The sequence below is a fragment of the Hyperolius riggenbachi genome, chromosome 6 (genome assembly GCF_040937935.1).
Source record: "Hyperolius riggenbachi isolate aHypRig1 chromosome 6, aHypRig1.pri, whole genome shotgun sequence".
Classification (NCBI taxonomy): domain Eukaryota; kingdom Metazoa; phylum Chordata; class Amphibia; order Anura; family Hyperoliidae; genus Hyperolius; species Hyperolius riggenbachi.
This window is the reverse complement of record NC_090651.1, coordinates 15501722-15529646: the sequence shown is the minus strand read 5'-3', so window position 1 is coordinate 15529646 and position 27925 is coordinate 15501722. Positions and strand designations below refer to the sequence as shown.

Below are 27925 nucleotides of genomic sequence, written 5' to 3'. Positions count from 1 at the left end.
TCAGCCACCAGCAATAGCTGAAAGCAGAATTGCATCGTAGCCCACTGTACAGCGCCCTGGAGGGGGAATTGTAATTAATGTTGCCAGGAAATTTGCCACAGCAGGTTGAGACAGTTTTCGCCTTCACCCATCGCCCAAATTTCCTGGTGCCCTTTTTACATGTATGCGGCAGGCCCTCCCCCATGTATAAACAGGCCCATTCCCCTCTCCATGTGTAGGCAGGCCCTTTCCATGTGTACCGATAGTAGAAAGGTTGGTTAGCACACCAGCTTCTGCAATGAGCAGAGTTTAATCAATCACATGTCAACACTAAGGTTAACAATTGTTTCGGGGCCAAAGGGGGTCCCCTTTATCAGAACTGTTCTGATGAAGGGGACCCCCTGTGGCCCCGAAACAATTGTTAACCTTAGTGTTGACATGTGATTGATTAAACTCTGCTCATTGAAGAAGCTGGTGTGCTGACCAACCTTTCTACTATTGTGATACTACTTTGGATGTTGCTTAGCATCCTTGGTCATGCACCCGAAGTTATTACTAGGACAAGTGTGCCTCTCTGCATCCTTCCTACTTACCTTTCCATGTGTAGGCGGGCTTTCCCCCATGTGTAGGCGGGCTTTCCCCCATGTGTAGGCGGGCCCTTCCCATGTGTAGGCGGGCCCTCCCTATGTGTAGGCGGACTTTCCCCCATGTGAAGGTGGGCCCTAACCATGTGTAGGCGGACCCTTTTCTCATGTGTGGGCCATATGAAGAAGCCAAGACGTACACTTTTAAATTTAACAAAGCAGCCCAGTTCACTTTAAATAACATATTTGTTATACATCCTCTGCTAATTCTTGCACAGTAATTTTAGTGACTTGGAGGAAGCAGTCAGGGCCCGTTTCCACTATCGCGAATTTGCATGCATTTCCCGCATGTCAATTCGCACAGGGAATACAAGTGGATGGGGCCGTTTCCACTTGTCAGGATTTCTTTGCGGTTTTGTGTGCAGGAAAAATCTGCACGGCAGAGCCATCAGAATTCGCTCACCGCACACCGCTAAGTAATTCGCACACAATGTATTTAATAGGAAATGCGCATGCGGTTTCACTATGCGAATTTCACCGTGAATTCGCATACGATTTCGCATAAACCCAATGTAAAAGCACACAGGCACTGACGGTTAAATTCACATACATACAAACATATGCAAAATCGTATGCAAATTTGCTGTAAAATCCACATACAAACGCTATGCGGATGCAAATTCGTTATAGCGGTTCAGCAACGAATGAAGCCAAAGAGATCAGCAAGACTGCCAGGCAACTGGTATTATTTAAAAGGAAACATCCATATCCCTCTCAGTTTAGGTTCCCTTTAAGCAAGCCTGGACGCACCTGTGAGCAGCGGCTTAGTGTGGTAGTTTTTGTGTAGGCTCGCAGCTACGTCGGCTTAGTTTGGCAGTTGAAGTGTATGTGCAGCTGCGTTTATGCATACTTAAAGAGGAATTGTAGCGAAAATCTTAAAATTTAAAACACATACAAATAAGAAGTACATTTCTCCCAGAGTAAAATGAGCCATAAATTACTTTTCTCCTATGTTGCTGTTACTTACAGTAGGTAGTAGAAATCTGACATTACCGACAGGTTTTGGACTAGCCCATCTCCTCATAGGAGGGTGCTCACGGTTTTATTTATTTTTAAAAGCACTTAGTGAATGGCAGTTGCTCTGTCCAACTGCCAAAATAGTGTGCAGCGAGCAGGGAGGCTGGCCAGCATCTTTGTATTAATCATTTTCAGAGAATGTCTTTATAAAGATTAAAGGCCATGCTGAGAATCCCCCATGAAGAGATGAACTAGCCCAAAACCTGTCGGTAATGCAGGGCTGTGGAGTCGGTCCAAAAATCCACCGACTCCGACTACTCAGTTTAGGATTCCTCCGACTCCACGACTCCGACTCCTCTAATTTGCATATTACAATTTTGTTGATTAAAAGTATGTAACATGAAATTCGTCTCTTAACTGCCAACGCTTAGGAATTTTACAAGACAACTGAAGTGAGAAGGATATGTAGACTACTATATTTATTCCCTTTAGACTAAAACTAGTCCTTGGTAAGAGAGTACTTGTAAAAGGTACAAACCGGAACAAAGAACATCTATCAGGCCCTAGGCAATGTAAGTGTGGGTACATGTAAGAATGATGTGCAGGTACTCTGCAGGGGAATGAGGAGATTGTAAACAGACAACACCTCTGTGTTCAATGTGCACAGCATTCTCAGTGGATTCCCTGCAGCTCTGTGGGGAGTGCATATGTAGAGTATAGTACTACTGTGTAACAAAGTAAACCTGAGACAGATTGAATTAAAGTTTTATACATACCTGGGGCTTCCTCCAGCCGCCTTCAGGATAATCAGTCCCTCGTTGTCCTCCACCACCACCTGGATCTTCTGCTACGAGTCCAGGTACTTGAGCCAGTCAGGCGTAGTGCGCATGCACACACTCCGCCGCCAGGAGCATACTACACCTGTGCAGCACTATTGCGCAGGTGCAGAATGTTCCTGGCTGTGGGAGCGGCATGCGGCTGGACAGCGCTGACTGGCTGAATTACCAGGACTCATAGCAGAAGATCCGGGTGGTGGAGGACAGCGAGGGACTGATTAGCCTGAAGGGGGCTGGAGGAAGCCCCAGGTATGTATAAAACTTTACTTTTCATCCATCTCAGTTACCCTTTAATTTGTAGTCACCAAACCAAATTTTAATAACATATCAAATTATTTGATTTCATGAGCAAAGGGAGTGCATACATTTGCATAAATCAGCATCAATGCAGAATTATTTCCATCTCGTTGACCATCTCTATTAGTGACACAGCTACACATCAGGCTTTATTCTTACAGCATAGATGTTATTTAGTATATATAAGAGATTCCTGTGTACACATCATATATACAGTCACAATCAGATATGTATATCTGACCTTAAAAATACAAGGACTGCTTTATTGAAGCAGCACAAGTAACTAATTTTGATTGGTTTATTTCATTTTTGTGGACTAAGCACAGCTATTACTGTATATATACTGTATATATACACATTTTTAATGACTATTATCTGAGAAATAGAACATATCATATTTTCTATTTTAATTACAGTTACAAATTCATTAGGAGTCGGAGTCGGAGTATTTTTTCCTGACTCCGACTCCAGGCACCCAAAATTGCCCGACTCCGACTCCACAGCCCTGCGGTAATGTCAGATTTCTACTACCTACTGTAAGTGTCAGCAACATAGGATAAAAGTAATTTATGGCTCATTTTACTCAGGGAGAAATATACTTCTTATTTGTATGTGTGTTAAATTTTAAGATTTTCGCGTCAGTTCCTCTTTAACCACTTCACCCCAAAGGGGTTTTTACCCTAACGGACAAGAGCGATTTTCACCTTTCAGTGCTCATCCCTTTTTATTTGCCAATAGCTTAATCACTACTAATCACAATGAAATGATCTATATCTTGTTTCTTTCACCACCAATTAGGCTTTTTGGGGTTGATATTTGTTTTCAGTAATTACTTTATTTTCTATGCATTTTAAAGGGAAATATCACAAGATTGTAATTATGTCCCTAGTACAAAGTATGGTGACAATATATTATTTGGAAATAAAGGTGTCTTTTTTCTATGGTGTTTTTTTCCACTATTTTCACGCGGGAGCGTGCACACGTGCATGCGCACATCGGCAGCAGCACTGTTTGACTTATAAAAACATCCTGAAGCCGTTAAAGGGAAGGTTCGGGGAACTCTTGAAAAAAATAAAAATCCCTATCCACTTACCTGGGGCTTCCTCCAGCCCGTGGCAGGCAGGAGGTGCCCTCGCCGCCGCTCCAGAGGCTTCCGGTCGTCTTTGGTGGCCGACCCGACCTGGCCGGCTGCCAGGTCGGGCTCTTCTGCGCTCCATGGCCGGGCTCTTCTGCGTCCCACGCGGGCGCGCTGACGTCATCGGACGTCCTCCGGGCTGTACTGCGCAGGCGCAGAACTACTGCGCCTGCGCAGTACAGCCCGGAGGACGTCCGATGACGTCAGCGCGCCCGCGTGGGACGCAGAAGAGCCCGGCCATGGAGAGCAGAAGAGCCCGACCTGGCAGCCGGCCTGGCCAGGTCGGGTCGGCCACCGAAGACGACCGGAAGCCTCTGGAGCGGCGGCGAGGGCACCTCCTGCCTGCCACGGGCTGGAGGAAGCCCCAGGTAAGTGGATAGGGATTTTTATTTTTTTCAAGGTTTCCCTGGACCTTCACTTTAAGAGGCTCTAGCAGGACGTTTTTATACGTCAGCTTGTCATTACGCAGTGAAGTAAGCATGGACGCAGTGTGGGCAGAGGCTTAGTGTGGGAGGCGGCTTAGTGTGGGAGGCGGCTTAGTGAGGGTGTTGGCTTAGTGTGGTCGTTTTTTGTGTACGCTTCGAATCTGCATCGACTTAGTGTGGCAGTTGTAGTGTGTGTACAGCTGCATTTGTGTATACTTAAGTAAGCACAGCCGCACCTGTGGGCAGCAGCTTAGTATGCCGTGCAATTCTTTTGAGAATCAGGAGTTTCTTGGTTTACTAGATCTATGACATTACACAAGTAGGTATCAGACAACATTTCTGCAGAGATGTCATTGGATATAAATCTTATTGCTGCAGGTGCTACTGCCTGATGCAAAATAAACGTATGAGATAATAAAATGTGTGTGTAGTACAGCTAAGATATAGAACATTAGTAGTAAAGAAAAGTCTCTCATATTGTTTCCAGTACAGGAAGAGTTAAAACAAACGTCACTTTTTATCTATGCAAAAGAGCTTCTCTGAGCTATTCAACCCAACTTGGGTGGAAGACAGTTTTCTGAAGCACTTATACGTCAAAGAAACAGTGAAAAACAGCTTCAGATAAGATTTTACTGCAGGGAGTTTAAAGGGTCATTAGCTCTGCTCGGTTTCATAATTTAAAATACAGAGTGAAGTTTGCAAACTGAAAATATTAGAGAATGATGGAATAAAAAAAAAAAAAAAGGCTGAAAATAAAAATGAGACTTTTTTCTTAGATACAAATGTTCTATTCATTCTCCGTACTACACATACACTTCTTTATACGTTTTTTTGTTTGCTTTAGTGTCATTTTAATGGAACTGAAGTTATCACACCATCTACAGCAGGTGTATGGTTCTGTAGGCTTTATTACTGCACCCCCCCTCCCCTGTTCACCCCTCTTAGCTGGATTGCCACTGGATGTTAGTGCGTGAGGTAAGGACCGACACTGTGGCGGATCCATGGAAGCCTGTGTGACAAGTTAGTGTGGGATAGTTTCTTTAAGGCTTCTTCCCCACTAAGACGCTGCGTTAGGTGCTACGTTAAGGTCGCATAACGTGCACCTAACGCAACGCATAGTGTGGTAAAAGCTGGACATCAGATCGAGCCGCGTTGTGCAGCTCACTCTGGCGTCCGTGATGCCGTGATGCGCACTCTTGTGCGCATGCGCCATCACGTGGTCCCGCCAGCCAATCGCCGCACAGAGCGGCCGATCCAGGAAGTAAACACTGCACGTCACACCGTGCAGTGAATATTAATTAGCCATGTGCCTGCCCGGGGAGGAGGAGGGGAGACCTCCTCCTCCAACATTACTGAGCATGTGCAAACAGTCTAACACGGCTTAGCCGCTTATAACGCACAGCACGCAGCACTATAACTTGACGTGCTGCGTTACAATGTAACGCAACGTGGGCACTGTGACCAGCCCATTGATTTTTCATTGCTGTGCGGTGGACTGCGTTACAGGCTGCTCTAACGTGCGCCTGTAACGTCTAACTGTGAAAGCAGCCTAAATGTTCTAATGTGTGAAGACAAAATTGACAAGACAACAAAAACTCAAAGTTCTCAAGTTCATCTCAAAGTTTATTCATTGAGCAGCCTTAAATTTGACAGGTTGTCGGTTCTGTACAGAAACCTGTGAATCAGACAGCTTTACATTTAAAAAAATATTCTGGACCTGTTGGTGTCCAACAAGGGTGATCCTCAAGGATATCACCGGAAGGCACAGATCTTACCAAACAAGGCAGCAATGGCTGGGGGTCTACTCCCAGCAACGTATGGAAGATTGCAAGTGGTACATGTAGCAGGCTACCCCCAGGTGACCACAGAAGGGGGGCGTGGCTGCTTGTAGGTAGTTTAACGTCAGACTCAAAGGTCAGCAGTGGATCAATACATACAATGTTGGGTGATGGAGAATTCCCAAAAGTCACATACAAACTTTCTGACGAGAAATATATACACAATGATACTGACTCCCACTCACAACATGACAGTAAATATGGCAGAAGTTAAAGGGTTACAGCACTGTATATTGCATGAAAGAGCACCTGTCGTCGTGTCAGCGGCCATTTATAACAAAGAGCTCGTCAATGAAAATGGATTCCAGTCACATCGTTATTGAGGCTTGCAGTATGGCTGCCTACATTGTTACAGGTGCTTAAAAATTGCTCATTTTGATGAGTCACATGCTGCTTAACGCCCGAGGTCTGGTTCACTCAGACGCCTGCAGAGTGGATTTTTTAAATATGTGATGGAGTGGTCAATGGGAGATCAACTGTTTCTCCACTGAAAGGATGAGAGTGTACTTGACTGCATTTGTGAATGACCGTGGTAGATTCCGCTTCCACAGACGCCACTTGCAGCTTCTGGGAGTCATTAACAGTCTCAAAACGCCTCAATGCAAATTAATGTTCTACGGTATACAAAGCAACTGCTTAGATAGGCATTTGACTCCCTCCCATAAATGCCTTCAACTGCTTTCTTCAAATGACCAGGCAATTGAAGAGGGCTGCTTGGAGGCAGCAGAGTAGCTGTTAACCGCAACGCTTTACAACTATCCATGTGAGCTAGGCCTAAAACCACAGCATTCACAGATGCAGTTACAGAAATTACAAATACAAACAGCCTTAGCGGTGATTTAACTGGCTGCATCAATCAAGAAATGGAGCAGCTTCAAATGTATCAGTCAGTTACATGAACAGCAAGCTGGGAACCTCACAATCCCGGAATCCAGTTCCCCTGGATTGTGAGGCAGACTGCTGGAGTAGTAGTGTTTTTTAATCTTTTAAACTAAAATAAAAGTAGTGTCTGTAAGTTACTAAAGGTTAGAAAGAGTTTTGAGAAGGCCAACATCAATGAACGCTCTGTCTTGAGAAGGTCACCTATCCTGTCTTTCTAGTTTATTGCAGCTTCCATCAGCACGGACTCAACAAACCGCTTAGTATCACAGATAACCTCCAATAACAGAGGAGACCAAATGTGAATCTGGTCTTGTAGAGCCTTCAAACAACCTGCTTCTTGTGGTCTGTCTTCAAATACAATAACATCCCTAAAGCCACTGAAAAAATAACAAAAAGCTGCAGTTTTAGTATAAGGAGGAAAAGCCAAAGAGGAAGATTTATCTGGACTATGAAACTGTAGTCTTGATAAGATTCCGAGTAATGCAGGTCACATTTCAGTCTGGGGAGAACATTTGTCGAGGGCCATCAAAAAAGATGGCTGTATGTGGCCTGGAAGAACCAGTCATACGGCAGTCATTTAAGAATTGGCTTGAGTAGAAGCAATTTCGAGTGAGTGGAATTTGTTAGTTCCGGCGTGCTTTCTGATAGGTCAGATAATCTCTGATGTTGGCCAATGTCATTACCCTTTCCTATGCAGCAAAGGAAGCAAGACTTCCAACCCTCGTTCATCACATCAGGTCTTTGGCAAAGTTATGGAATAAATAGTGGTTCAAGCAAAGACTACCAAATTATTGGCCAACAGTCACTGACACTATGGGCGATTGAAGACTTCATCTACAGCCAATGTAAAAGTCCTCACATGAAATAACCAGACTGAAAAATCTCTGGACAATCGTACTAACCAGACTGAAGACATTTTAACTGATTTCTTAACCTGCTTAAAGATATTAGATAAGTACTTACTATCAGGTTAATGGAAATTCTAGTGTCTGCACAAGTCATGTCCATGTAGAACAAATGTATGGAGTGGGCAAGTCATGCCCATGTAGAACAACTGTATGGAGTGGGTAAAGACCGCTCTAAACAGAGGCCCTGAGTATTGCAAATAGCATTCCCGATATCCTGCAGCTTGTTTTTAATAACAATTTGGCTATAACCCATCATTCTTTATATGCTTCCCTTACTGTTGAATACTGTTCTTGATTCCTAATCCTAACCTCCCCCAATATAAACCCATTCCTGACATCCAACCTTAACGACGCGCCATTATTATCGCCTTCTTGACACCAAAACCTACCGGTTTAACCTCAAGACCTAAATGTAACCTCCACATTTCCTACCCACTAAACCGCAAAGGAATACTGTAGGGAGATGGGGGAAAATGAGTTGAACTTACTCGGGCTTCTAATGGTCCCCCGCAGACGTCCTGTGCCCGCGCAGCCACTCACCGATGCTCCGGCCCCGCCTCCGGTTCACTTCTGGAGTTTCTGACTCTAAAGTCTGAAAACCACTGCGCCTGCGTTGTCACCAGGAGTGTATTGAGCAGGCTCAGTATGGTCTGTGTCTGCGCAGTACACTCCTGGTGACATCAGCGGGAGCGAGGACATGGCAATGCAGATGCAGTGGTTTTCAGACTTTAAAGTCTGAAATTCCAGAAGTGAACCGGAGGCGGGGCCGGAGCATCGGTGAGTGGCTGCGCCAACACAGGATGTCTGCAGGGGACCATTAGAAGCCCTGGGTAAGTTTGACTAATTTCCCCCCCGACCCCCCTACAGTATTTCTTTAAGTGACGCTCACTCCAAGACATACAAAGCTTTCAGTCTCCAGTAAGTGACAATTTTGGAAATGCATCAGCACCCAATCCAATCACCCCCAGGCAAAAAGTCAAAAGCACTTCCTGATTATTTTGATGGCCTCAGTTCCAAGCTGCTTACTGTTTGCACCTTAATGGATTATCATTACTGACCACTGCTCTTACTGCAAGACACAAGTCACATCATTCTGTTCTAATCCAATTCCCATCTAACATCTGTTCAGGGCTTTTCGTAGGCCTCCTACTACACAGACGTTGGAAAGATTATCCACAGATTGCTCAGACAGCTGCAACGTCAGCTAATACACTTCTAATGTCGGCTGCAGTTAAGAATGACAACTGGGGGCTGCAGTCACTAAAGGTACCTGATTGTCATAACAAATTGTACAAGTACTCCATGGTGTGGATAAGACTTCAATCTTGTAGCTGTGATTAACCCTTTCGCAGCCAATTTTTTTAGAGGCTTGCCATTGCTCCAGGCCAATTCATTTTAGCAGACCTATGTTATATTTCCTTGCTTCTAATTAGTACTGCTGTAATCTGCATTTATGACCAATTGTCACTAGGGGGCAGTGTAAGACAATAACAGAGGGCTTCTGCTTTCAGTTTCTATATTTTCTGCTAGCAGAGAGACATCAAAGCATTCCAAGAATTTGCAGCACAAGTTCTGCAAACTGAGGTCAAAAGCAGTACAATTATCTCAAACAAGATAACTCTACTGAAGCTGCTTATGGGTTAAATCTACCGTAGATGTTATGAGTGATTAAAAAATGCCATGGCATACTCAAAGTACAGCAAAACTAAAAATAAGAAAAAAAATAACCCTAGGCAGTTATAGGTCTTGGGAGAATCTCAAAATACATGATCATCAATGACGGTGCTATAAATGATATTAAAATCAAGCTGAATATTTAAAAACCAATACAGAACAGTCCAGCCTTTGCAATTAGGACTTAACCTACCTATCTCCTCCAACCTTATATGTCACACATGCATCTAACCAGCTTCCTTACGTCCGTTCTTCTTAAAGGAGCCTTACTAGGTCATTGGTAAGGTCTCCAGCCTCCTTTATGCTATATAGGGAGATAATCAACTGTCGACTTACTTTTGATCTACCTTGATGAGCCCTAAAAGAGTGGAGAGGGCTCCACAGTCTTGAACCAGTCGCAGACACCTGCAGGGATTGTGCTGTCAATACTCACCAATCAAAGTCCTCGAACTAAACGTGCTGCTAAAGGAACAACTTTCTCACAATGGCCCATAAGCAATTAACATTTCTACTGAGTTTTCTCTAGGAGATATTTTTTTAATCTTCTATTTAGAATAACTCATCAGAACTTTGCAATTTAAAAAAGTACTCAAAAGTAGGTGGCAAAGTACTATCAAAACTATTTTAAGTATGTTCTTGCTTTCTGGTTATTCAAAATGCATTTTATTGACAAATTTAAAAATATCACTTAGGAGAAAACTCAGTACAAAAAGTTAATAGCATATGGCCCAATGAGACTTCAACATCATCGCCCCTCATCTCCTCCCTTCGTATGACTCATGCTGTCTTCTTTCCACCAAGACAGCACGAGTCATCAGAAGGGAGGGGAAAGGAGTGATCATGTAGGCAATAGCAAGTTAAAGTGGTTCCGAGGTGAAATTTTACTCATTGCATAATTGTGTTCCTTTCCTATTGTTTATAGGGCATTCCTCAAGCCAAATACTTTTTTGTTTTTGTTTTAATACTCTAATTCCCTAAAAACTAAATAAACCACACCAACAGGTTTTCAGAGAGCCTTGGCAGTAGCAAGGGCTCATGGGAGCTCAGTCTGGGCAGTAGGAGGTGTTACTAACCATTGATTTCAGAGGCAGAGGGGAGGAGCGAGGATTAGTTTTTTTTCACAGGCTGAGTGATCAAGATACAGATAAGCCTGCCTCTGTGTAATGTTTACAAACAACATGGCTGCTGTCATTGTATCACAGGAAGAAATAATCATTTTCTATTAAAGCTGTTTGCAGCTAGATTTGATGTGTAAACTATCTAAACTTTAGATAAGATATATAGACAAGTTACTTGTTATAGTTAGTTTTTCATCTCGGATCCGCTTTAAGCTGTGACTTGACTACTCAGCAGTCAGTTTCAGCTGCAGGATTGTCACACTGTTGGATACGGAAGATTACCAGGTTCAAACAAACCTATGTCTATATGTGTAGGGAGACCTCAGAAATCCACCTAAAACTCAGGAAAGGTGACCTCATTGTCTCACAGTCAGAATAAGTATTAGTGGCAGTATTAGCGTCATCGTTGGCTTCCAAGGATTAGTGCTTTCATTTAGAATACTTTAAGGCATCCTAGTGGTTTAATCATCATTAAAAATACTAATTGGAAAAAAAACAACAAAAGCAAAATAAAAACACAACATAATGTGTACAGAGAAAGAAAAGTCAGTGCATGTTACAATCCCCTAGAGACTAAAAAAAAAAGAAAGAAAAAACCCCTTTGTTACCCACAAGTATGGGAAATATATGTCAGTCTAGTTAAGTCTAAAAGGAAAAAATAATAAAGTAGGTAGCACGTAGCAAAGGATAATACTGTAATTAAAAGGCGGGAGAGGTAGAGTGCCTTCCGAATATGGACGGAGAAGCCCCCAATGATTATTCATCTGAGGGGACTCTATCTAGACCCATTTCAAACAGTCCCTCTCCTGGGCTTTTAAACATCAAAAACACAAAACAAAAAATTAAGAAAAAAAACAGGGAAATTCAAGAATGGAAACCTCCAATACACCCAACACTGTTATGGTTGACCAACCAGCTTAAAAAGGAATACAGGACATAGCAGCATGGGCTGTGCCACCTAGACTATCCTCCCTGTCTTATGGATACTGCTTTAGTGTCTCTGCAAAAAACAGTTCCTTCAGACTGTGGTTTCTCGTCCAGACTTGAGGTTAGGAGCGGAGTACTGACGCCTCATTCGAGGTGGGGTGACAAACTGATTGTGGTGGTGGTGATGGTGGTAGGGACGGTCACCCTGCTTACTGTAAGAGGTATTGCTGCCTTCATTGCCACTGTTGTAATAGTTGCCCCAGTTTTGCTGCCTTTGTGGAGGGCCTTGCTGATATCCTTGTTGATGCCCTTGCTGATATCCTTGTTGATGCCCTTGCTGATAGCCTTGATGATGCCCTTGCTCATACTCTTGTTGATAATCTTGATACGGTTGGTGAAAATGTTGTGAATCAGTCTGTTTTGAATCACAGGACTGAAGTGACTCAGAGGACCCTGATGATGTTTGACGTCTTAGTCCCCTCTGATAACCATTCAGAGAATTACTCCTCCACCGGCCCGATGAGTTATCTTGGTTGTCGTGTCCTTGTCCCCGATGCTGTTGTTGCTGTAAATTTTGGTTGCGAGAGTGAGTGTACGGGCTCCAGATTTCCTTCTCTGGCTCCACCTCTTCCTGTTCTACAATTTCAGCTTCTTTAGGGATTTTGACTTCAATCACCTTATCATCGGTAATGATGATATGTGTACCAGGACTCCAAGAACTCCGGTGGTTAGGATTGCTTTTGAACGGGAACCGTGGTTTGCGGTTCTCTGGTGGGATGAATTTATGTGGGCCGTTACGTCGCAGCTGCTTGGCAATTTCCTGCTGTTGGAGGCTCTTAAATTTAATCTGTTCCTGCCTCATCCACTGTGATCTCCCTCGGCTGAACATCCCATCGCTGTCCATCTGGTTCACTCTGCTGTCTTCCTTCTCAGGCTCCTCTATCGAAGTATTACATTTATCACTTTCTGGTCTTTTGTTGCGTTCCATGCTAGACCCTCTTTGCCTACCTTCACCCTGTGGGCCCATCAGAGGTAACACTTTCTCCATTTTCAACATTTTATGTCGTAGTGCTTTTATCTCTTCATCCTTCATGTTGTTTTGGGTCTTCACTTCTAGCAAAATATCTTCCAGTTTGTCAACATGATGCTTCAAATCATCGACATCCGAGGGGCCCTTCCCAACAGGCACCACATCCTCTATTCTCTCATCTCCTACACCAACTGTGTCCCAGACATCTCTAGCAACTGCTCTCCAAGAATCTCGTTCATTTGGATCCTTCTTACCATACATGGCACAGAGTTCTTTCATTTTGACTATGGCGAGGGCTTCAATTTCCTGTCGGCTGTGCTGAAAGTCATTAAGTGCAACTTCGTAACATATTTCTTTCACGGCCTGGATTTTGAGGTCAGAGATGGTCACCCACTTGGAATCTTTGCTCAGTCTGCGACGTTGTGGAATATGATACATCTTATTTGGTTCTCGCTTCTTCCCACTGCTGGGCAGGCCGCACTTTTTGACAATGCTCTGTACTTTGCTGGGAGGGAGCTTTTCCCGTAGCGAGGTGATCAGCCGCCAGCTCTCTTCGCACGACCGTTTTTCAGAGTCGTCCCCGCTGTCGGAGTCGCCATCCTTTAGAGAGAAACAAAATCAAAATGGCCCCAAAAGAAACAGGAAAAAAAAGGATGGAAAACAACAAATGGTAAACAAAGAAGGGACATGACAGAAACTAAGGAAACAACAAAATGATGTAAAAAATAAATAAATTAATAGATAAAAACAAAATGTTGGGGTGATGTTTTTGAAAAAAGGTGAACTAAATATTTAGTTCTCACCTAGAACGAGTGAAAAGTTGGAGGAGAAGATAGGCAGCCTTCATTGAAAGAACACAGAGTTAGAGATGGTGAAAAACCAGCATGCCCAATGCAAACAGAGTGAAATTCTTTTACTTCTTCGCACAGCAAACCCAACAATCCAAGATGCAAGAAGACAAGGACAGCCAAGAAGGAGGTCAGTAAACAATGGTTAGTACAGGCAGAGTTCAGATGCTGGTGCTTTGAGTTGGTTGCAGCAAAGTTGGTAAGTTTAGTATTCAAGAGAAAAGGACAACGTGTTACAAAAGCTTTTAGTACTGATGCCAGTCCGTTGTGTTGGGTCAACAAGGAACGTTCACAAGGTGTCGTAGGGTACTGATGAAAAGTTATAGATCCCCAACTAATATCAGGTTTAAATGCCCCACAATCTAACCAGGAGTTACAGAACTACCGTATATACTCGCATATAAGCCGACCTGTGCATAAGCCAAGGTGATTGACTTGCATATAAGCCCCTCCCCAGTATAGCCCTCTCCACAGTAGCCAGATGTGCCCCCAGTACAAGTCAGCCCCCCTCCCCATAGCCAGATGTAACCCAAGGATCATACAGTTGTGTCTCAAGAAGCCACTACATTGTGTCATAGATTCCTGATCATTGCACCGCTGACATGTTGCTTGCACTCTCCGCTCCACAAGCCAGGAGACACAGGTAGTCTTGAGCAGCACACTCTGCACACCATGCTGCTGGGGATGGGGGGGCACAGGCACAACAGGGCGCAAGCTGATAAGAGCAGGATCACTAGTGCAAGATCCTTACGCTCCTGTGCCAGTAACAAAACCAGCTCCACCATCCGTTCTGCTCCACTGACTCACATATAAGCCGAGGGGGGATAACTTTTCAGCACATTTTTTATGCTGAAAAATTAGGCTTATACATGAGTATATACAGTAAGTGCTGTATGTTCAATGAAAATAATCGCACACCTGTCAGAAATGGTTGCTGGTGCAGAATCCCAATAGCAGTAGAATTCAAACAATCGAAAGAGGGTTCCGCACACAGTCTTACTCAGGAATGATATGAATTTATTCTTCCAACACACGATAGGACATCTGACTGTCACAGCTGACGATTGTTTCGGGGCCACCAAGGTCCCCTTTGTCAAGACATAGGCAGACAAAAACACGTACAGGTCTGCCCATGCCTTGACAAACAGGACCTTTGGTGGCCCCGAAACGATCGTCAGCTGTGATGTTCATATGTCCTAACAAGTGTGGGCTGGAACAATAAAGGATTCATGTTGTTCCTAAATAAGACTGTGAGCAGACTCCACTTTCAATTGTTTGGATTCTAAGTACTGTATGTGTCAGTCACACAGCCTCTCGTGAATTCCTTCATAACATCTACAAAGGTGAAGCCTACTGTCAGAAGATACAGCAAGAATTCACGGCCCACCCCATCAAAACCCTGTCGGCCAGCATTCCCTCCCCTCAAAGATATAGCAGAGTAGTGGCAGCAGCACAGCATACTTCACCTAATTTCAGTGGCAGGAAAGGTCCTACCTCCTCTTTGCATCACGCCGTTCAGCCTATCACCTTGCGGCTCCTGTCTCTGCATGTCATGTGACATACATCAGGAGCTGCAAGGAAATAGGCTGTACTGAGTTCAGGTACTATAACGCTCTTGTTAGACAATCCAATGACACTACTCAGCATATCAGAGCAAGAGCGCACCCCAGCTAGCCCCCCTCTCCACCACCACCACCAATCTAAAGGTGAACAGTGATGACACAAATATAATTCAAAATTACAAACACTGACTTTTTTCTTGGTGTATGCAACTATACTGCAGAATATATATATATATTTTGATCAGATTCTTATCTACATAATACATTTTCATCTCTTTGCAAGTAAAAAGAATGTAAATAAATATAAATCACTCAATGATCGTGCAGGTTGGGATGGTGCATTCCGATTCCTGAAACAGATCAAATGAGTCTGTTCAAAATAGTAATTGTAAACAAATCCTAAACGTAGGATCCATGCACACGTCTGTCCCTGCGCTCCGAGAAGCGGACAAAATTAGTGAACCGTCCCTAATTAATTTTGGTATTTATTATTTTTCTTGCCTTATTTTTAAGGTTTTTTTTAAGCCTAAGCCTTAAAGAGGAAGGATAGCCAAGGTTTCCCATGAGAAATCTTTAGCTTTTGTCTAATAGATCATCGGGGGTATGGAGTGTCTGTATGGCTGATATTGTGGTGAAACCCCCTCCCTCAGTGTGATGACATGACCATGGTCCTGACAGTTTCCTGTCTGTGAGCCTTGTTGCATTGTGGGAAATAACAGCTGCTTCCAACCATCAAGCAAGCAATATCTCTCTCTGTGCATATGTATCTGTAAAAAAAAAAACCTTTTAGCCTATCGCATTGTTAGGGGGTGTGGTTATAGGTGATGGCAGTTGTTGCGGTCTGTTTTTTTTTTCTTGTATGCCAGTAGTAAAGAGGAGGACCTGCAGACTCATTGTGGATCAAACAACACAACCAAATTACATGGTGATTATCAATAATTTCTTGATCTCTCTTCCATTTTTTAACTTCTCACTTTGCAAAAGAATTTATTTTTTTCCCCTTTTCGCTAAAGTTCCACATTAAGGACTGTGTCCCGCAGGGATTGGGACTCGATCAGAAACAATGGAGGGGTGATGCTGCAGTACATGGAACGGCGGGATGAGCAGTAGGAGAACAAGGGGAATGACCGAGACGATACTTCAGATCCACCATACACACACACTAGATTGTCAGCAGAGGTGGCCATGACCAGCTGCCCGGGCCGAGAACCCTCTCGCAGGGGCCCGGGCCGAGAACCCTCTCGCACAGGCGCACACTGAGTGACTTCGGCGCTGTCAGAAGCCTGAGCTGAAGTTACTTTTTAAACATTGTAATTTGGCCGCCAGCAATAGGAGGAAACCAAATTACAGCATTTCCCACTATCCACGTGGACCTGGAGGGGGATTAGTATTTAACGCCCCGGGGACTTACACAGCAGCAGGATAAGCCATATACCGTCTGTATCCTGCGCCCAAGTCTCCCGGCAGCCAGTTCATATGTATGCCTCTAGCATGTGTGTGAGGTTTTACTACAACTCTCTTGTCACAAAGGGAATACAGAAGTAAATGGTGAGTTATCACTGGGTGTTACATTCTCATACATCCCCCAACAGATTACATAAAGGAATACCGAGGTGAAAATAAACTGATGAAATAAACATGTGTATGTATAGTGCTAAGCATACAAATAACTAGGCTGTGTTCCTTTTTTTTTCTCTGCCTGAAAGAGTTAAACATTCAAGTATGCAAGTGACAAAAGGAATTCCAGCCATAAAACACTTTCCTGGCAGAGAAGGGCTGCTACGTGCAGGCGATAGATAAAAAGGTCAATAGCTCTAGTGTATTTTAGATATTAAAACAGTAAAAACTTAAAATATAACTATGGGATAGATAAAAAAAATCATTTTTGTTTATCCTTAACATCACCTTGGTATTCCTCTAAAGCCCGTACATACGTGCAACTAAGATCATCTGAATTTATTGTTTCTGATAGTTCCTGGCACCATTTCGTAGAGTTTACAGGTTCCCCCAAATGACCGTGAACTGTTCATGATTTGGAAAAACGTGAAAGATTGCAATAACCCGCTGTACATGATGGCAGCGGCTGACTCCAGCCCACCCACCTCCGTATCCTGTACACAAAGACAGCGTTGTTTGTACAGGAATAGGCTGCCTAAAACATTCACAAATTGTTTAAGGGGTTATCATATTTGAAAGGGTGTACGAACCTTTATTAAAGGGAAGATCCGCGCTGCACATAAAAAAAAACTGCACTTACCTGGGGCTTCTTCCAGCTCCTAGCAGTTGATCGATGCCCTCGTAGCAGCTCCTCTCCCTCCCGGCGTCCAGCGGTGAAGAAGCTGACCTCGCCAGGTCGGCTTCTGTGCACTCTACGGCGGGGGGGCCACGGGGTGTAGGGACGTCATCGGGTCTCTACTGCGCAGGCACTGAACTACTGCGCCTGCGCAGTAGAGACCCGATGATGTCACGTACACCACGTGACCCGCGCCGTGGAACACACATGACGCCGACCTGGCGAGGTCGGCTTCTTCACTGCTAGATGCCGGGAGGGAGAGGAGCTGCTACGAGGGCACCAATCAACTAACAGGAGCTGGAAGAAGCCCCAGGTAAGTGCAGTTTTTTTTTTTATGTGCAGCGCGGATCTTCCCTTTAAGCCAGTGTAAGTGCAATCCTGCAGGTATAGCAATCACTAGACTTGACTAGCGCTCACAAACTAGTCACTAGAGACTAGAGCTCACAAACTACACAACTCAAACACAATTCTTTACAGTCATGTATTTTTAAACACCAATAATCAAAGCTTGCCATATAAGTCTATCCTGACATCTGGCAAGAGGTAACATGTACAGTGGTTGCCAGACGGCACAGATGGAAACCACAATGACTGGATGATCAACAGACTATTGGCATTTTCTTCAAAGCAGCCATAAAACTAGAACAGGCTATGGAAATGGTGACTGCAGAAAGTCAATGAGATGCAAATAATTCAGAGTTGATGCTGGATTATGCAAATTTATCAAGCTTGAAAATGGACCAAACAAGGTGAAGTCCGCTCAGCCTCTGGGTCAGTGTAGGAGCCAGGCCTCTACGCCATAGACCAGTAGATCCGGAAAAGTGAGGTTCCGCACAATGTCCCTAAGAAAATACAAGCCTTCTTCACTTAGAGACTGCTGCTTTTTTGTGAATTAATAAAGGCTTGTATTTTCTTAGTGACATTATGCGGAACTTTACTTTTTCGAATCTATTTAAAATAGAGCAGTGAAATTCCACCTCGGCAGTATTCACGACGATTTTCAAGCTGCATAAGCTTGCCTACGAAATCTACATAATCCAGCATCAACTCGGAATAATTTGCATCTAATTGACCATCCATAACAATGACCAACAGGGTGGCTTTACTCTACTACACAGATGTTCAGGGGCTATGGGTAGCAGGACAGCCAGGCAATGTGCATTGTAGGAAATAAATATGTTAGCCTCAATACAATATCCAATTTAGAATGCATTATAGCCAGAAGCTGGGCGTTACGGTCAAGGAACTCTGCACAGAGGTTAAAATGGCAGCCTCTCTAGCTTTCTAATGACAGGCTTAAAATGAAATTCTTGTTAAAATTTGCCATAAAGATATACCAGTGCTGAAATTTTGCAATTTAACTGTCTACAATTACCCTTCCATTCCATTTCAATTTGGTGCCAGATGTAATTGGCAGTAAGCCTAGTTCTAGTCTGGAGTCTGTACTATGTTGCTCAAGTTTTCAGCACACTCCGCCCACAGCACCTCCCCCCTTATGCATATATAATTACCTGCAAAGACAGAAACAGGAGCTTCTTGTCTTCCACATCTGTTTAAACTGAGTGACTGGCAGGTGGCTCTGAAGCCCCTTGTCTTGACTGAAGCAGTCTTAAAGAGACTCTGAAGCGAGAATAAATCTCGCTTCAGAGCTCAAAGTTAGCAGGGGCACGTGTGCCCCTGCTAAACCGCCGCTATCGCGCCGCACAAAGGGGGTCCCTTCACCCCCAAACCCACCCCAGCACAACTTGGTAGTGCATTTGGTCGCTCCTGGAGGCAGGGCTAACGGCTGCAGCCCTGCCTCCAGTCGCGTCTGTCAGCGGCGCATCGCCGCCTCTCCCCCGCCCCTCTCAGTGAAGGAAGACTGAGAGGGGCGGGGGAGAGGCGGAGATACGCGCTGACAGACGCGCGTGGGGCAGGGCTGCAGCGGTTAGCCCTGCCCCAACCAGGAAGCGCTCCCCCGCATTACGGAGGGGGATTTGGGGGTGAAGGGACCCCCGTTAAGCCGCGCTATAGCGGCGTTTTAGCAGGGGCACACATGCCCCTGCTAACTCTGAGGTCTGAAGCGAGATTTATTCTCGCTTCAGTCTCTCTTTAAGGTGGCCATACATCAGGCGACTTGGCGGCTGATCGACCATCTAATTTGTTTATTATAATCGAATTGGATGAAAATCGTTGCCTCCAAGTGCATGCCCAACCGACAAAGCGACCAATTAAGGGACAGAAATTGGTCGCTTTGTCTATCGCGCATGCTGCAAGAAGTCGGGCCGAAGCTGCTTGGTCGGGTCTGTGGCGGTACGGCGGAGATTTCCGAGCGAGCGGCGAGACGAGGAAACCCCCACCGCAATGTATAAATGTGCCCCTCCTGTGCATTTATACATTACCTGTCCTGTTGCAGCCTCCGTGCGGTTCCTGTGACCTCCGTGCGGTTTTCCGTATGCGCTACTGGCGCCTAGCGTCTGACGTTATGCGCCAACGTCAGATGCTAACTGTATCTACTGTATCTAGAACTGAAAGTGGGCTTAGACTGCTCTTCCTTGCAACTATAACAACAGAACAGCTTGGAGTACTGATGCCACAAGTAGTTACCCGTACACAGAAAAAGCCCATCACTTAATTCACCTATTTAAGTGTACCTGAGGCGCACCTGGGGTCAAAAGCCATATGCTTACCTAAGAGATAGGAAAGCTCTGGATCATATAGAGGCTTACCCCACAGTCATTGGGTCTCCCATTATGAAGCGTGCACCCTCCAAAAGGTAATCAACAAGCGCTTGTTGGGTTCTACGCTCGGGACAGCGCTCCTCTTCAAGTGTGACCCTACTGCGCAAACACTGTCCCCCCTGCGCAGTAGGCTGCAGCCGTTCATGCATGAGCGTCTCTGCTACAGCACAGGCAAGACTGTGTTCACACAGTACAGTCGTGCAAGAAGAGGTGTGCGGTCACGTTGTGCAGGAGCGTCTCTGCTACAGCACAGGCAAGACTGTGTTCACACAGTAGTCGTGCAAGAAGAGGTGTGCGGTCACGTTGTGCAGGAGCGTCTCTGCTACAGCACAGGCAAGACTGTGATCGCACAGTACAGTCGTGCAAGAAGAGGTGTGCGGTCACGTTGTGCAGGAGCGTCTCTGCTACAGCACAGGCAAGACTGTGTTCACACAGTACAGTCGTGCAAGAAGAGGTGTGCGGTCACGTTGTGCAGGAGCGTCTCTGCTACAGCACAGACAAGACTGTGTTCACACAGTACAGTCGTGCAAGAAGAGGTGTGCGGTCACGTTGTGCAGGAGGGTCCCGGATGTTGGCAGAAGACCAGAGGACAGCGTAAGAAGCTCTGGAGGATCCAAAGGCTTCCCTCTCATTAAGGAGACAACCAAAGTAAGTACTTACGTATTATATTTCTCCACTACCAAGATTTTGAAAAGCTGAAAGTCCCAGCTTTCCATTACACCAGGTCCCGTGTCAGTGTGATGCTCCATTGCCAAGTTAAAGGGTTTTGAAGGAGGGGTGTCCCCTGCATCTTGAGAGGTGAAGAGGGTGTATAGCTGGGCTGCTCCTTTGTCTTAATAGAGTCTCCAGCCCCGGCCAGGAACACACAGAGAGAGAGGTCAGGAGGGTGTATAGCTTGTCAACAGAGCATTACACTGACACGGGACCTGGTGTAATGGAAAGCAAGGACTTTCAGCTTTTCAAAAAGGGTTAAATCTTGGCAGTGAAGCAAACAAAAACTTAAACAAGGAACTGCCAAACTCTTCAGATGGTATAATATGCAAGTACCGGCAAGTATTTACTTTTTTCACCTGAGGTACCCCGCAGGGTCGTTTTAAACAATGGCACTAATCCACTGACTGGCTGCTAACTGTCACACTGCTAGTTTCCATATGAAGCGCTGGCTGGTTCTTAGATGCACATAAAACAGAAAAAATATTATCTAGGAATGATTTTTTTTCTCAATAAATGTGGAATTTCCCTGAGAACTGGAGTTGGATGACCTACAAGACGCAATACTCATCAACACTAAACAGTTATAAAAATGTAGATGTATCAAAGTTTACGCAACTATGACAATAGACATCTGCAGATTGTGTCGCAAGGAAACTCCCTATTTTATATAGGTAGTATTATAAAAAAATAATCAGCTATGGTACGACTGGCCATCATTTGCTATAGGATGCAATAAGTGAGAGTCCAGATTGCATGCAGCGAGACAGAAAACGCATGCAAAATGCAACAGAACAGGTCAGTATTAAGCTTTACACCCCCCCCACAAATCACTATGCAGGCTGTACACTGGAAATACAGGTTAGTAAACAGTTGAAAGGGGACTGAGGCACTCTGCCATTAAGATAGACCATAAAGTCTTGTATGTCCTGTGCACACGAAGGCAGCCATATTGCTAGGGACGCTTGAAATGTTTCATGTCAACTCACACAGTAAGGACGCTGCTCTATCACTACTGTCAAAAGTTCTACCACTTGGTAACGTGAAATGACAGTGGGACGGATTCTTCAAAACGGGCGCAGAGAAAAGTGGATGGAAAATGCAGCTCACAGCAAGCAAAATTCTGGTTTAAAAGTTAACTGTGCTAACAAAGTGCAGCTACCAATAAGTGCCCCAAGACCCTCCCACCTTATCCATGTCTGCAGTCATTGAGGATTGATTTCACCAACACTAGTGTGGTTACATCTAGAGCCACAGCTCCCTCCAGCCACTAGGTGGTGCTGTTGAGCAGGAAACAGACAGTTTCTCTATTTTAATACATACATCTTCTACTTTCTCCTGATAGGTAAAAGCAGTAGCCATGACAAAGCCACGGTAGGTATTTAAACAAAGCAAGACCTTGCTCTTCAGATTACACAAATGAGAGGGGTAGCAGGTACTAGAATCATGGGTTAGCATTGCTGATAAGTACCCTTTATAAAATGTACTGTTTCTTTAAGCAAAAAACTGAAACCGGTTGGTTGCCTGGGAACTGCAGCCTATTGTTTGTATGGATCTCCCCTCTGCTCTCAATACGATAGCTGCTCAGCATGATGCACAAAACAACACGCCTGTACTGAGCCCCTCACATATATAATAAAAACGGAACATTTTACTTTGTAAATCGGCATGTAAAGATGATGGTTGGACGCAGCAGTTCTCATTGGAATTCGCATCAGAACAGATTCCATACACGAGGCAGTGGTAGAGGAAGATGCTCTAAGGTGCAGAGCAGCAAGCAGGGCACTCCATGCAAATACATTTACCAACAGTCAAAAGCGATATTTCAGTTACAGGTGGAGTCTGTCAGGCTGAGCAAGCCGCTGGTACTGATCTCTCAGGGAGTCCAGGAATGATATCTCCCTATACATTAGATCTATGGAGAGCCGGTACTCTCCTCGACGTTGAGAGGGACCCCCCATAGTGACATATTCTCTCTAAGGCCTGAGACACACTGCAGAGCACTTTGATCTTTTGAAAAATCGCAATCCCGGAGCTTTTAAAGCAAGTCAATGGGAGCGTTTTTAAAAAACTGTATTGGCAGCGCTGACGGTCAGCAAAGCGCTCTGCAGTGTATCTCTGCCTAACTTGAAATAAATCAAGTTGTATGCGATCCGCTGTTAAAGGGAATGTCCAAGCAAAATAAAAAAATGAGTTTCACTTACCTGGGGCTTCCAGCAGCCCCATGCAGCCATCCTGTGCCCTCGTAGTCACTCACTGCTGCTCCGGTCCCCCGCCACCAGCTAGTTCTGCTTCTACCAGCCCCCTGCAGCCATCCTGTGCCCTCGTAGTCACTCACTGCTGCTCCGGTCCCCCGCCACCCGCTGGTTCTGCTTCTACCAGCCCCATGCAGCCATCCTGTGCTCTCGTAGTCACTCACTGCTGCTCCAGTCCCCCACTGGCAGCTTGCCGACCTCGGAGGTCGGCGGGACGCATTGCGTACATTTTTACGCATTCCCGCTAGTGCAGAAACATTAACACATACATTTTTACGCATTACTGGTTTAATGCGTAAAAATGTACGCATTGAACGCGTAAAAATGTATGTGTTAATGTTCCTGCACTAGCGGGAATGCGTAAAAATGTACGCAATGCGTCCCGCCGACCTCCGAGGTCGGCAAGCTGCCAGCGGGGGACTGGAGCAGCAGTGAGTGACTACGAGAGCACAGGATGGCTGCATGGGGCTGGTGGAAGCAGAACTAGCTGGCGGCGGGGGACTGGAGCAGCAGTGAGTGACTGCGAGGGCACAGGATGGCTGCAGGGGGCTGGTAGAAGCACCAGGTAAGTGAAACTCATTTTTTTATTTTGCTTAAACCTTCCCTTTAAAGGGAAACTAAACTGAGAGTGATATGGATGTTGGCTGATGGTGTAATGGTTAAGGGCTCTGCCTCTGACACAGGAGACCAGGGTTCGAATCTCGGCTCTGCCTGTTCAGTAAGCAAGCACTAATTCAGTAGGAGACCTTTGGCAAGTCTCCCTTACACTGCTACTGCCAATAGAGCGCGCCCTAGTGGCTGCTGCTCTGCTCTGGCGCTTTGAGTCCGCAAGGAGAAAAGCGCAATATAAATGTTATTTGTCTTGTCTATTTGTCTATTTGTCTTTTAATGAATACCAGTTACCTGGCAGTCCTGCTGATCTCTTTGGCTGTAGTGGTGGTTGAGTCACACACCTGAAACAAGCATGCAGCTAATCCAGTCTGACTTCAGTCAGAGCACCTGATCTGCATGCTTGTTCAGGGGCTGTGGCTAAAAGTATTAGAGGCAGAGGATCAGCAGGAGAGTCAGGCAACTGGTATTAGTTTATAAGGAAAAATCCATAACCCTCTCAGTTTAGGTTCTCTTTAAGTCACAGAGAGAATGCAAAGTCATAACAAAAGAGGTTTCGGTGATACCTTTAATGACTAACCGTACAAGCTATAGAACTGAAAATAAAAATATGAGACTTTTTTCTTTGCTACTAATGTTGTATTAATTATCCGTACTACACATACAATTCATTATATCATAAGTTGTGTGTCACTTTAAAGTGTTTTAAGCTACTTATACCAATTTATAGAACTAACATTTAACAAAAATATGTAATAGAAAAACAGTATTGTATATCTTGTACATAAAGACTATTTTGTAACTCTGAAATGGTCGTTTGTAAGTAGGGGACTGTCTGTTAAGCTTTATACGGTTCTGATTCCGTTCTGTATCATGCCTGAAGAGGAAACTTAAAGTTTGGAAAGCATGCAAGGTAATCTTCTGCAGTTAGTCGTTAAAAGTATCACCTTAAAGTGGAACTGTCACAAAAATCTTAAAATTTAAAACACATACAAATAAGAAGTACATTTCTCCCAGAGTAAAATGAGCCATAACTCACTTTTTTCCTATGTTGCTGTCACTTACAGTAGATGGTGGAAATCTGACATTATCGACACGTTTTGGGCTAGTCCATCTCTCCAAAGGGGATTCTCAGCATGGTCTTTACTCTTTATAAAAACAGTCCCTGAAAAAGATTTACACATAGATGCTGGCCAGCTTCCCTGCTCGCTGCACACTTTTTTGGCAGTTGCCATTCACTAAGTGCTTTTAAAAATAAAGAAAACCCTGAGAACCCCCTATGAGAAGATGGGCTAGTCCAAAATCTGTCGGTAATGTCAGAATTCTACTGCCTACTGTAAGTGACAGCAACATAGGAGAAAAGTAATGTATGGCTCATTTTACTCTGGGAGAAATGTACTTCTTATTTGTATGTGTTTTAAATTTTGAGATTTTCGTGACAGTTCCTCTTTAACAACTTTTGCTGTTATATCTTTGGAAACAAATCAATAATCCAGAAGAGACAGGAGTCCTCATTCCCGCAGCAGCAGTACCGCAGTGCAGTCCTGGGCACAGGATTCTCATCACCAGACTCCCGAAGAGAGGAAATGCAGCTCAACGTCCACCATAAACTGAAATATCCCTTAGTCTGTGGGCTTCCTATGTAGGTGTAAGAGAGGCAGTGGCAGAGCTCAGGCCAAGCTTGCAGAGGTTACGCAGCAGCTGCACAATACTCAAAGGTTCTAGGTGGAAATGTGAACTGTAAGGAAGCCTCAGAGTGGAGAAAGGGCAGCTGAGGTCTTCAGAGCTCCCTACGTGTGTGTGTGTGCTACTGCAGGTGATATAAGAGGTGTGACAGACAGGGGGCGACAGTGAGGAGATTCAGCATGGGTCTCTTACCAGTCTCTGTTGCTCCAGGAGAAGATCCGCCTCTTCCTTCTCCTTCTTGTAAAGGATTTCCATTTCCTGGAGCCTGGGGAGAATACAGGGGCTTTGTCAGAAAATACTGTGAGCTGCAGCCACCAAATCACACCCTTTCAAAAGAATTACTATCAAAATATTCCCCCAATTTGGCACACTATTAAAACTACAAAGAAAATAAATACTTAAAGCGGAACTGTAAATACAATTATAGCACAGTGTTTCACTCACCTGGGGCTTCTGCAAGCCCCCAGCAGCCGCCCTGTCCCGCGCCTGTCCTGCCCGAGCCTCCGTTCTCCCACCGCCAGCTCTGTTCTGTTCCTAGACTTCAAAGTCGAGGCCAGCGCAGCCCTGCCAAGCGTATCCTTTCTTCGCGTTCCCCTCTGCAATAGCAGGGGACGAGAAGAAAGTATACGCGTGGCCAGAGCCGCGCAGGCGCAGTGGCCCGGTGGCGAAACCGAAAGTAGCTGGCGGTGGGAGAACGGAGGCTCGGGCAGGACCGGCACGGGACAGGGCGGCTGCTGGAATGTTTTTAATGGCAATGTAAAAGTGCCCGGACTGGCAGCTGAGTGCTTATCTGCACCTCTACCCGGCTTACAGATCAGTGCCAAACAACGGTACGATTTTTAGTTATCAATGGTATTCAGAATTTTCAGATCATGTTGTATGAAAACAGAGAAGCTGTGTGGGACAATTGATCCTAAACAATTGCATGATCGATAGTTTCCTTGAAGTACTGGTCGATCGGCATGGCAGATTCTTATTTCGTACATACGACAGCAATTGGTTTCAATATCGAGAATTGTTTGGATCAATTAAAGAAGAGCATTTCTTTCAATCTGCATGATATGAAAATATGACCGTCCAGTAAAAGTCCAACCGTTAATGAGCGATAAAATTAAAAACACAAACCTTTTCTCCATCTCCTGCTTCATGTCGATGCCCTGTTTCTCCAACAACTCGCGCTGGGCGAACGTCCAATCCACCGGCTCGGAGGGGGTCTCCGCTGAGGGCGTCTTCTCTCTCTCCGCCCGAGCCTGCTCAGGGTGGTTGAAGCGGAAAACGTGGTTCTTGCCCATAATGATACGATTTCCTGTGAGATGGATGGAATGTATGATTACCCGGTAATGTTAAAGGATACCACAACTGAAATGTGACATAATGAGATAGACATGTGTATGTACAGTGCCTAGCACACAGATAACTATGCTGTGTTCCTTTTTTTCTTTCTCTGCCTGAAAGAGTTAAATATCAGGTATGTAAGTGGCTGACTCAGTCCTGACTCAGACAGGAAGTGACTACAGTGTGACCCTCACTGATAAGAAATTCCCGTTTTTTATCTCTTTCTTGCTCTCAGAAGCCATTTTCTGCTAGGAAAGTGTTTTATAGTTGGAATTTCTTATCAGTAAGGGTCACACTGTAGTCACTTCCTGTCTGAGTCAGGACTGTGTCAGCCACTTACATACCTGATATTTAACTCTTTCAGGCAGAGAAAGAAAAAAAGGAACACAGCATAGTTATCTGTGTGCTAGGCACTGTACATACACATGTCTATCTCATTATGTCACATTTCAGTTGTGGTATCCTTTAAACAATGCAAGCAATTTAGAATGGGAAGCAATATTGAGCTAAAGGGGCTGCTTTATAGAGCCCCGATAGTGCAGCGGAATGTTTCAAGGGGGGGGGGGGGGGGGGGGCATTGGGTTAGCGTATTATTTAAGCAGACATAACCAGTTTACCATTAGTCTATGAACCGAATAGGCCGGTTTCACACAGATCAAAAACTGATCCATTTTCCATTTAAAAAGATTCGTTTCTTACAGTGGTATCAGTTTTTTTCACCCGGTTCCGTTTTCATGTCACCTCCAGTCGCTGTCATGTCCCTCCGCCGTCGATTGAGTCCTCTGCACACTAGAAATGGTGATATACAGATCCCAGAGCCCCATCAGAAGGATCAGGCTCCAAATGGTTTGCAAAAGACTTCCATGAGCGTCAGGGAGTATTTTCATTGGTCCACAACTCAGTGAACCAATGAGAGTCCTCCCTGGGGAGGGACAATTCCCATTGGTTTATTGAACTGTATACCACCATTTCTTCAGTGCAGGGTTCAGAATGGACAGCAGCGGTGGCAGCAGCTGCAATAGACCCGAACGGACGGCAGCAGGTGAGTATTTTGCTAAGCATGTGAGGTGTGCAGCCTAGTGAGGACGGACAACATCTGTTCTCATAGGCTCGCATTGATTGTGTCACCATCTTATTCGTCCAGCCAAACAGGAAAAATTGTCCAGGACCCAAAGTTGTGTTACGCTTGTCAGGACGGAACAATCCATTCCTAGCGGACTGATGTGCATAGATTTTAATGCTTTGCCTAGGATCAG

General features: G+C 44.8%; 1 protein-coding gene across 1 annotated transcript in view; it reads right to left on the bottom strand.

Moving 5' to 3' along the window:
• Nucleotides 1-27925, bottom strand: part of KIF1B (kinesin family member 1B) — a 271664-nt gene that overhangs the window by 70997 nt on the left and 172742 nt on the right. Inside the window, 2 exon segments of the mRNA XM_068238866.1 lie at nucleotides 25527-25599; nucleotides 26460-26640. Of these exon segments, the coding sequence (XP_068094967.1) occupies nucleotides 25527-25599; nucleotides 26460-26640 (254 nt within the window).